This window comes from Camellia sinensis, chromosome 8 (assembly GCF_055761805.1).
Source record: "Camellia sinensis isolate YWXY chromosome 8, ASM5576180v1, whole genome shotgun sequence".
Lineage (NCBI taxonomy): Eukaryota > Viridiplantae > Streptophyta > Magnoliopsida > Ericales > Theaceae > Camellia > Camellia sinensis.
In genome coordinates this window covers 54,918,354-54,929,969 of record NC_138968.1, presented here as the reverse complement: position 1 = coordinate 54,929,969, position 11,616 = coordinate 54,918,354, and the positions used below count along the sequence as shown (strand labels likewise).

General features: G+C 31.9%; 2 protein-coding genes across 2 annotated transcripts; both read left to right on the top strand.

The window, feature by feature from the left end:
* Nucleotides 1-6,451: 6,451 nt before the first annotated feature.
* Nucleotides 6,452-10,273, top strand: LOC114297623 (uncharacterized). Its single transcript, XM_082882665.1, has 3 exons — nt 6,452-9,700; nt 9,787-9,841; nt 9,930-10,273. The coding sequence occupies exon 1, from the start codon at nt 7,095-7,097 to the stop codon at nt 8,703-8,705; it is 1,611 nt and encodes a 536-aa protein (XP_082738791.1). The 5' UTR covers nt 6,452-7,094; the 3' UTR covers nt 8,706-9,700; nt 9,787-9,841; nt 9,930-10,273.
* On the top strand, nt 8,789-9,280 carry LOC145797768 (uncharacterized). Its single transcript, XM_082885183.1, has one exon. The coding sequence runs from the start codon at nt 8,789-8,791 to the stop codon at nt 9,278-9,280; it is 492 nt and encodes a 163-aa protein (XP_082741309.1).
* Nucleotides 10,274-11,616: the final 1,343 nt, after the last annotated feature.

Below are 11,616 nucleotides of genomic sequence, written 5' to 3'. Positions count from 1 at the left end.
TTTGTCGCAAAAAACTTTAAATTTTGTGACAAAAATGTTCGTCTCCAATGAGCTAAAATAATTGGCGCCAACAAGAAAAAAAATTGGTGCCTCTTTTTTTTTCTGACAAATTTATTTTTTCGTCTCCTATAGTTTTGAAAACAATTAAAAGAAAAAACAAAAGTAATATTTGGTCATGTTTGGGTTACATTCTAAAACGAAAATAAATTTTATCACCAAGTTTTAAAAATTAATTATTGAAAACTCCATACTAAACAAGGTAATGTTTTCTATTAATTTTGAAAATTACAAATTTTTTATTATTTGTTTCTCTGTATTTTTTCTCACAAAAAAAAAAGCTACATTAATTATCTTTTTTTTTTTTTTTTTTTTTTTTGTTGGAGAGAGGTTTTGACCTTCGATTTTTTTGAAATGGGTGTTCTAGACGGAAAGGGTAGAGTTGGTTCAGACAATGAGAAAAAGTGCTTGCGTGCAGGAGGGGCCTTCACTGCGAGAAAGAATAGTGGGTTTGCATGGGTGCCTTCTTGGATAATAGCTTCAATGTTGGCATGCACGAAGGGCTTAAGTGTGAGACAGAAGAGATAGGCTTTAGCGCAAAATAGAAGAAATAATTTACAGAGTGTCTTCTTGAGTCACGACTTCAATACTTGTGAGAGAGGAGTAGACTCAAGTGTGAGAGAGAAATGAGGGTTTGTAGAAAGTGTTTTCTTGGGTCACGACTTCAAGGTCCTTGTACATGAAAATGAGTGATAAGCATCAGAGTGTATCTCTTGGGGTCACAGTTCCAATGCTTTGAAACACAAAACCACGGCATTTTAATAAAGAAAAATGATTAGTGATAAAATATTTTTGTATCCTTCAATACCAAAACAAAGAATTTACTATTGGTGATGAAATATTTTTGTCTTCCACAACTTAACCTTATGAGACGAAAAATACATTCGTCACGCAATCAATTAGAATTTATTAGTGACGAAATATTTTCGTCTCCCACAACTTATTCTTCTGAAACAAAAATATATTTGTCACCTATTTAATAGAAAGATGAAATGACATTGTCTGCATGATGGAGTGTTTATTGGTGACGAAATATTTTCGTCTTCCATAACTTATCCTTCGCAGACAAAAATATATTTGTCACCTAATAAATGGAAATATGCAACGACATCGTTTAATAGGTATGGAATTTATTGGCGACGAATTACATTCGTTACAAAAAAAATTATATTTTGTGACAAAAATGTTTGTCTCCAATGAGCTAAAATAATTCGCGCCAATGCAAATGAAATTGGCGCCTCATTTTTGCACACGAAATTTTGTTTTCGTCTCCTATACTTTTGAGAAAAATTAAAACAAACGACAAAATTAATATTTCGTCATCTTTGGGTTAAATTTTTAGTCAAAAAAAATTTCGTCACCAAATTTTGTCACAATAGCCTAGATTTCTTGTATTTTTTATTGATTTTAAGCATTTGGTGACGAAATTTGGTTTTCCTCTCTAAAAATAATACATTTGGAGACAAAATTATTTCTTCTCTAAAATTTTTTACAATGGTGACGACAAATTTCGTCTCCAAAATGGCGCCAAATCTTCCACCAAAATTTCCAAAGGCGGGAAATTGTTTTTTGACGAAAAATAAAATTTAGAGACGAATAAAATTTTCGTCACCTATTGTTTTATTTGATTTTAAGCATTTGGTGATGAAATTTGGTTTTCGTCTCTGAAAATAATATAATTGGAGGTGAAATCTTATTTTCATCACTAAAACATGTATATTTGGAGACTAAATATTTTTTCGTCACGCGTTTTCGTCACCATAGACCTTTTTTGTTGTAGTGTTATAGTATAAAGGACATCTAATATTTTCATAATGTCTAAGGTCCTTCAATTTGATCTGGAGAAATTCTAGTCCAGAGAAATTATGCTTCAGAGAAATTTTGGTCCAGAGAAATTCTGTCTAGAGAAATTCTCTCCAACCCAGAGAAATTCTCTGTCTCTCTAGAGAAATTTTGATTTTGTTGAAATGCCTTCAAAAGTACAAAGCTAAACATTAAGTTTATGTTTCTATCAAAGAGACATTTCAACCCCAGAGAAAATCCCCTCCAACTAGAGAAATTCACTTATAAACCCCTTGAAACAATGAAAACATACCTGGAAACATAGCAAGCCATTTAATCATTTGAGCTTCAAGTCCAGATTTTTGCCTTTGTAACTTCCTGAATTTATTTCAAATTCTACACAAGAGTTTACTTCATTTTTGTTATCTGCAGTTTGATGGCTTCAGTGACTGGGATACATATTCACAGAGAAAATCTCATCACCAGAGAATTTCTCTGGATTTAAAACCAGAGAAATTTTCTGCATATAATTAACCAACTCTCTGCATATTTATCAAGTTCCATTTTAATTCTATTTTTGGTCTTTGAAATTTCTCTGGACATTTCAACCCAGAGAAATTCTTCAAAACTAGAGAAATTCCCTCTCCACCCCAGTGGAATGAAAGCTTCTACTTCAATATATCAGACCCTTCCAACCTCCACAATCTTACTCTCGATGCTTATATCTACAACAATATCAATGCCGGCCACACTAGGTCCTTCTTCGTGAAAGTTTTCCTCAACGGGACATCGTTTGTTCCCTATTCAGATACCGTTGTCTTTCACTACCCATTGGAAAAGCGTGGAATCTTTTCACGTGTTAGAGGGGAGATTGGCCTTAAAGTTTATATTACTGATGATCCATCCATAAAGTCCTCTAACCCACTTCCCGCAGTTAAAGATACCCGAGCACATGCCCAATCAGTTCCAAATGCTGCACCAAACATGTTTTGTAATGTCAAAACCGAGAAAAGGCATACCTTTTATCATCTTCCGAACACTAATCATACCCAATAGCAACAACAGAATTCTTCTGTTGATGTTGCAGTACCGCATCATGTGAGGGTTGATGAGATGAAAGCTGAAACCGAGCCTCCGAAGCTCATTCGCATGTACTCTGCTTCATCGGTACAACTAGTTGACTATGCACTTAAAGAGACAAACCCATTCCTTCTCCACCACCGTCGCTGCTGTTTGCTCGGCTGGGACGACTATGAAGAAAAATCCAGAGTTCCGAGAAAAGAATTCGGGATTTTCTGGGAAACTCAAGTCCATGAGGAGCTTTAGTAAGCATACGGATGATTCTTATTCGTATTCAGATGTTGACGGTTTCGAGAACACTTCACAGAATTTTGATTTCGGCTAGCTTCAATTGTCCATTTCTCGTGAACTCAAGCCTTCTACACTTGCTAAGACGTGCTTTCGTGAAACATAATTGTTCGAGAAAATGGAAGATAAGAGAGATGGCAGGAATATTGGAATTTGGATATTTGGATTTTGCGCATTTTGATCCCAGAAGAATGTCATTTTGCTATCTGATATCTGGAGAAACGGAGTTCCGAATTTGGAGAGGGAGAAGTTTAGAGTGAGAGAGAAAAAAAAAATGAGGTTTGATTCGAGAGAGTCAAATTTCTCTGTGATATATGGGTGTGGGAGTTGAGGGACCTTAGACATTATAAAATAAAATTGTGGATCTCTTCCATTACTAAATATGGGAGAGAGACCTCAGATTAATTTTTTCTTTTATTTTATTATTATTTTAAGCATTAAATGCACTGCCGACTTTCTTTTATGAGGACACTTCTCCACTGTGAATGACCAACTTCTCCCTACTTTTTCAAGAAATTGCATCTAATCAATTGTTTTAGAATGAGTGGGATTAAATTTATATTGATTTATGTTCTGAATTATATTTACATTTTTTTTCCTTCAGTTTTAACATTTTAACATTATATTTGGACCAAGAATTTTGATAAGATTAAAAAAAATGATTAATTTTTTTTTTAATCAAAATTTATGGTCCAAACACAACTTAAGGCTACAATTGTATTTATGCATTTAAAATGTATAAATTCGACATTAATCATTTAAGAAGAAAGCAATAAAAATAGTTCAAATTTAAATATGATATCTTATCTATGTATTTTAAAATTATATTAAAAGGTTTTATCATTTTGCATTTGAAATAACTATATCAAAGTTTGAAATCATGTTATAGATTTTTTTAAGCTACAAAGATATTGCTAAAATACATATTTTCTAGTCTTTCTATCTAGGAGTGAGCATGGCCTGAATTAGTTTGATTTGGTGTAAAATTAAGACCAATCCGTTATTTACAGTTCTATAAAAATTGGAACCGAACTAATCCGTTTAAATAATGGAATCAATCCGAAACAAACTATTTAAATACGGTTCGGATCAGTTTGAAAACTATAATTTCACATAATCTCAACATGTACACAGAAGATTTGTTAAAATTATTTTGAATTACAAGCTTTCCTACAAGAAGACTGGAACATAATTATGCATTGAACAAACAAACAAAAAATTGGCCGAAGTATAGCAAAATGATCATATATTTTCACTCTACCTTACCAATAAAAAAACTAAAGAAACAAGACTTCACAAGAGATGCTAAAATCATGAAACTTATATTCCAAAATAATTATTTTAAGTCACAAAAACGGTCTAGATCGGTTCTAATCCAGAATCATAAATTGAAAATTAGAACCAATTTGTGAACCATGGTTCCTCAATTTTCTAATTTAGAACCAAACTACGGATTCAAAACACCAAACCAAACATATGAAATTAGACTGGACTGATTCGATTTGCGAGTTATACAGATTCCTTATTCAGTTCTATTTCTATCCACTCATAATAACTCACTCTCTAGTTTTTATAAATTCAACCTCAAATCTATTGATTTGAAATTCACATCTATCTTAATGGAATCCAATCAACATGCTTGGTTAGAGTTTTCCAAAAACTTTTTTCAGAAAATTCTACTTTCTTGTTTTCCGTATTTTTTTGTTTTTACTGAGTTTTTTTACTTTTTAGACATACCTAACATAAATATATCTAAAAAGTAAAAAATTTGTGAAAGAAACCTTTTAAAAATTCACTAAATACCAAAAATACAAAAAAAAATACGAGAATTCCGTACATGTTTTGTATTTTTATGTATTTATTAATTTTTTAAAATATTTTTTCACATTTTGTTTTTTTACTTTTTAGATACATCTAAGTAAGGTGCATCTAAAAAAATAAAAAAAATGTTTAAAATTTTAAAAATATTCACTAAAAACAAAAAAATGCGAAAATCAAAAAATTCAATTTTCAAAAAACTTAATCCAAAAAATACAAACCAAACACACTGAATATTATTAGAACAATTTACTTAAAGTCAATTCCATGAAACAATATATATAAGAAAAATATTATTATGGTCATATTTTTTATTATTTGTTGACTTTCTTAGGTGACATATTCACACTTGTTTAATGTAAATGACATTTGTGTGGAACTAGCATTATTGCATAAATGATAATGGTAGGATGGTCACTTTTTATTAGATTTAGCTATATTAGAACATCTTTGATGATTGAATAGATAAAGAATTAACTATTATTATAATATCGCAATGAATAATGTTTAAACACTTTATTTTTGTAATGTTGTTCCAATAGTATAAAGCAAGTTTTTTTTATTTTTATTTTATTTTATTTTTCACAAAATGCCAAATAAAATTAATTTGTTGGGTCAAATTATTTCTATCTTCTATAAATTTGTTGAGAAAGTTAATTATATAAGCTCTTATTAAAGAAATTATTCAATATTCCTAGAACAAGTTCAAGTGGTATTCCAAAATAAGAGTTATTGTTTTAAACTATATTACTTATTACTTTTATGTTAAAATTTCAAAAAACAAAATAACAGGTGTGGTATGTAAATAGAATAGAATATTATATTTTATCCTTCTATTCTCATATGTGTTTGGAAAGTTTGTGTGTTGGGTTTTTTTTGATTTTTTTCGCTAAAAGACAAACTTTTTGCAAAATAAAAAAAAAAATAAATCCAAAAAAAATATCACATCCAACCTCATAATCATTTCACTTTTTCTCTCACAAACATCACATCCAACCACAAAAAAATCCAACTATTTTTCCAAACACCAAATTTTTTTTCTCCAATAATATCCTACAACTAAAAAAACCTACATAAAAACTCACTTCCCAAACACCCACATAAATGGGTTTTATGCAGCATTAAATGCACTACACGTTTTTATTTTACGGTGACTCTAGATACACTAAAAATTTTGGTTAAACCCCAATTCTTAAGGCCATCTAAGCCTAAATTTAATTTAATTTTTTATTTTTGGGCAAATTACATATACCCCCTTGAGGTTTGGATAAATTATAGATACCCCCTGAGGTTTCGAAAATTACATCCCGCCCCCTGACAATTAACTCTGTTAACTCAGACAATAAATTGACTAAAATGCCATCATGTCAAGTCAGTACTTGCATTTTATATAGGTTCAACTAAACTTCACTTTCTCCATTTCTTTATCTAAGAGAGAGACGGAAAAGGCATTGCAAAGGGGAAAGTGAGGGTATTTTTGTTTATTGTTGGATGCATAGATCTAAAAGAAGAAGAGACTACACAAAGAAGTTTAGATCGTTGATTGAAGAAAACTCTGAAATTTGTAAGTGATCCATTTTTACTCTCATACTAAGCATTGAAATTTGAGGGTTTAGGATTCTTTGTTCATGAATTTTTTTTTTTTTTTATAAAATTTGTTTTAGGATTATTTGCTTATGAAATTTTGTGAGTCTTTAATCGATTTTTTTGGGTTTTTATTTTACCTTGTTAAAAAAAAAAAATTAGGGTTTAAAGGTTTGTTTTCAATCTATTTTAGGGTTTTTTTTTTTTGGGTTTCTTTCTACCTTTTTTTTTTTAATTAAAATTTTGGGGTTATAGGGTTTGTTTTCAATTAGTATTTTAGGGATTTTTTTTTTTTTATATTTGTTTTCTACTCTTACTTTTACTAAAATTTTGGGTCTATTTCAATTAGTATTTTTGGGAATTTATTTGGTTTGTTTTCTACTCTTTCTTTTTCTAAAATTTCGATTTAGGTGGTTTTTTTGGGTTTATTTTCTACTCTTTTATTTACTAAAATTTTGATGTTGTAATGTAAGCTTGTTATGTAGATGCCTTCTGATATTCATGAATTTTGTGATGATTTTTTTGTATTTAGGACAATAGTTGATCCCATGCTTCATGACATACTAGTACACTTTAATGGTTCTGTAAGTTACATTTTGAATGTTAATCCTTACAAGTATAACTACATGCAATTGTTGGCTGATGCTTGTGAAGCTGCACTCACTAATGTACCTGGGAATTTTGGTGTGGGATTAAATTTGTACTTTACAAACACACACACTAAGAGTAAGATGGAGGTTAAATCTGATCAGGATGTCATTGAAATGTTTAGTTCAAATTATGGTACTAAGGTGATTAATATTTTTCTGGAACTTGATCGACTTTTACCTTCATTTGTCGTAACTGATACTCCTACTTGTGGAGAGGGACACGTGAGTAGTAGTGGCACAAGTACAAGAGGTGGCGTGGTTAGTAACATTGGAAATAGATTGGTAGTATTTGATGATTTATTTAGCAATGTGGATGACTACAATGATGTTGATTGGACTGAATTAGGGGATTTTGAATTTAGTGAAGCAGATGCTGATGAAGAAAATGCTTATATCATTAGTGATGAGGATAATGAGGACACTTCAGATAATGATGAGGGTAGTAATGGGTCAGATAAACCAATTGAGGCTAATGATGAGGGGATATCTGACTATGAATCTGATGATATAGGAGGGAAATATTCGACTGATGAAGAAGATGTCCAAGGTGTTAATGTTGACAGATATATGAGGGGGAAAATGTTTGAAATAAAGGAAGGGGAGAAAATAACATTGGAGAAGGGAATGATATTTGATGATGTGTATCACTTGAGGACTGTGCTCCAGGAATTTGCAATTGAAAGAGGTGTTAAATTGATTAAAATAAAAAATGACAAGAAAAGAGTGACTTGCATATGTGCTTCCTCGATGTGTGAATGGAGAATTCATGCTTCTCCATTACCTGATGGGGTGACATATAAGATTAAGACATTGGGCCCCGACCATACATGCGTTAGAGTAGAAAGGAATACTGAAGCAACACCATCTTGGATTGCTAAGAAGTTTAAAAAAACTCTTAGAGGGAATCCTGGGATCACTTTAGAGGCAATGCATGATGAAATAGTAGAAAATTATGGATTGAAGACTACAAAGATACAACTGTACAGAGGAAAGAGGAAAGCCATGGAGCTAATTGAGGGTAATCATGCAAAGGCTTACACCAAACTTCCAATGTATGCTGCAGAAGTGTTGAGTACCAATCCTGGTAGTTTGGTCAAAATTGAAAGGGAAAGAAAGCCACCATCTAAGCCAAACTTACCTCCTCCCTTACCAACATTCAAAAGAATTTTTCTTTCATTTGCAGCCATTCAACATGACTTTAAAGAAGGTTGCAGACCTTTCATAGCTGTGGATGGGTGTCATTTGAAGGGACCATTTGGGGGCATATTGTTAGCTGCAGTTGGTCTTGATGGAAATAATGGTCTTTATCCTATTGCAATTGGTGTGGTGGAGAGTGAATGTAAGGATAGTTGGGCCTTTTTCCTTTACCACTTGAACACCATTTTTGGTACTGGCCCCCAAAACATGCCATGTCTGATGGTCAAAAGGGCATTGAGCCAGCCATGAGACAAGTAATACCCCAAGCAACACATAGGAGGTGCTGTAGACACATTTTCAGCAACTTGAAGGGCAAATTCCCTGGTTTAAAGATGAAAAGAGCCTTTTGGGCTGCAGCTAAAGCTTACACTGTTAAGGATTTTAACATTGCAATAGGACAGATGTTAGAGTTATCTTCTGAAGCACATAGCTGGCTTTCTAAATTTCCAGTTGAAATATGGGCAAGACACACATTTGATCATAGGGTGAAGAGTGAACATGTTACTTGCAACATGGTGGAGTCATTTAATAATTGGATTGGTAATGTTAGGGGTAAACCTATCTTGACATTGTTGGAAAATATCAGATTGAAATTGATGAACAAGTTACATAAGAGGTTTGAAGAGGCAGCTTCATGGCAATCTTTGGTAACCCCTAACATTAAGAAGAAATTGGAGGAAGTGGTTCTTCAATCTAGGCTTTGTAAAGTGACTTTTGTAGGACAAGAAAAGTATCAAGTGGCTGAAGGTGTGGTGTCTTATATTGTAAATCTACAAAGAAGGTCATGTTGTTGCAGGATATGGGACATAAGTGGAGTCCCTTGAAAGCATGCAACAGCTTGCATTACTCATAAGAGGATAAACTTGGAGACCTATTGCGACACAATGTACTACAAACACATTTATTTTAAGGAGTATGGGGAAATTATACATCCAATGCATGATGAGAGTTTATGGGGTCTAGTTCTTGGAGATGAGTTGAAGCCTCCACCTCTTAAGAGGATGCCTGGAAGACCTAGAAAAAGTAGGAGAAGAGAAGTTGATAAGGCTGCACCGTCAAAAAGATCATGCACTGTGAAGTGCATCATTTGCAAAGGGATTGGGCACAATAAGAGGACATGCCAGAGGGCACCTATTAGGGGTAGGGAAATGGGAACAAATGAGTCTGCTCAGAGAGGAATTGTTACTGTTGTTAAAAGGAGCACTATTGGAAGGTTCACAGCTACTAAGAGGAGCACTGTTGATGTAAGTATGAATGACAAATGATTATGTTATTTTATTTTATTTTTTCACATGGAATTTGAGGCCAACTAATCCAATTCATTTTTTAGGATCAAGGACAAGATGTGGTGTTTCCAACTCAGTGGAGCATGACTTGAACCATAGGTATGCATGTAATTGCATCATGCATAACACTAAAAATATATTCATTTGTGTTTATTAATTTGTTGTTCTTTGTTTTTTTATTTGTCAGGTGACGTTTTTGGTCCATAAATTGCTTTTTGTATAGGGGATGTTGGAAGGAACTAAAGACTAGGGTATACTTTTTTTGTGTAATTAGTGGGTATACTTTTCTAACAATGTCTTCATATTAGTACATATCAGAAGGCGTGCATCCTTGCTCACCACAGGTTTTTGAATTGGGTGGGCTACTACTCTTTTATTAACTTGCAAAGTTTTTGTTGGACAAGAATTTGTATATGAATATGTAATGTAATTAAGTAAATATTTCAGACTTGTATTTTGGTGGACATGAATATTTCAGACTTGTAATTAATTTTGTTGGACATGAATATGTAATTAAGTTAATATTTCAGACTTGTGTATCTGAATTTTTAAGCTAATATTTCAATTTCAAGCAACTTGAGTGCTCTTTTTTCATTCCTTTCATGTTGAAGAGGATTCCATGGTATTTATTTATTACCCAAAACATAACTATTCACCCCCCAAAAAACTCAAAAAATAACAAATTAACTGAATAAGTTGTGAATACAAAATCAATTAATTTAATAATTTATGGAATGCAAAATTAAAATGGAGAAACATTTATCAGATGTTAAAAATGTCGTAAAATTAACAAATAATTAAATAAGTTACTAACGTACGAAATGATTTATCAAAAAAAAATTTAGGCTATGTATAGTTTGATTTTTAGAAATTTATTTTCGAAATTTTTTTTTAAAAAAATAAAAATTAATTTGGTTAAGAAATAAAAAATAAAAAATAATTATCATTTTTATATAATTTTATCTTTGGAGTTGTTAGAAATAATTTTTTACAAATTAAATATATTTCTTTATATTTATTTTTATTAGATTAGTTTTTATTTTTTTTAATAAAAAGTTTGAATTTTTTTTTTAAACAACAAACCAAAGGGTTGTGTTCAACGAAAATAAAATAAAAATAAAAAAATAAAAAGTTCTTTGTGCTTTGGTACAGGTTGTCTGGTTGCGTTTAAAAATTAATAAATAAATAAAGGGGGTTGTTTGGCACTTTGAAAGGTCCTAGGGGTAATATGGTCCATCAAGATAAATTTTGGTGATGTCAGCACACTTTTGTAACGGCTTAGTTGATGACAGGGGTCCAATTGTTACGTGAATATAAACCTCAGGGGGCTTGATGTAATTTTTGAAACCTCAGGGGGGTATCTGTAATTTAACCAAACCTCAAGGGGGTATATGTAATTTGCCCTTTATTTTTTCATTTTGAACACCCCAATAATTGCAATCCTATTCCTCCCTACCTCAGCTAACCTCCTACTCAATTCAAACCTGTAACGCCCTCAAAATTAACCCATTATATATCGTTGACATGCATTATTTAAAGAAGACAACTTATTAATTCATTCATCAGAGTATTACTAAATAAAGCATTACATGTAACATCGAATAAAATGCCCTATAGGCTTACATCTTTCCAAGGCAACACTTCTATATAAATAAGCACACATAAAAGTGATGCTAATGGAGTCCATCCCCTATCTCCTCCCAAACAAAATCCGGTTTAGAGGTCCATCCCCTATCTTCCCCTAAACCGTGGAGTACATCCCCTATCTCCTCCCACACAAAACAATGTATGCAAATGCAATGCTCAATCAATACACGTATTTTCTGTATCAATGCCATAGTCAAAATTAATGACTTAACCAATGTGATTAGTTT

Bases quoted from the DNA above. Each gene is read 5' to 3' on its own strand.
- LOC145797768 (XM_082885183.1), top strand. From the start codon at position 8,789: ATGAAAAGAGCCTTTTGGGCTGCAGCTAAAGCTTACACTGTTAAGGAT.
- LOC114297623 (XM_082882665.1), top strand. From the start codon at position 7,095: ATGCCTTCTGATATTCATGAATTTTGTGATGATTTTTTTGTATTTAGG.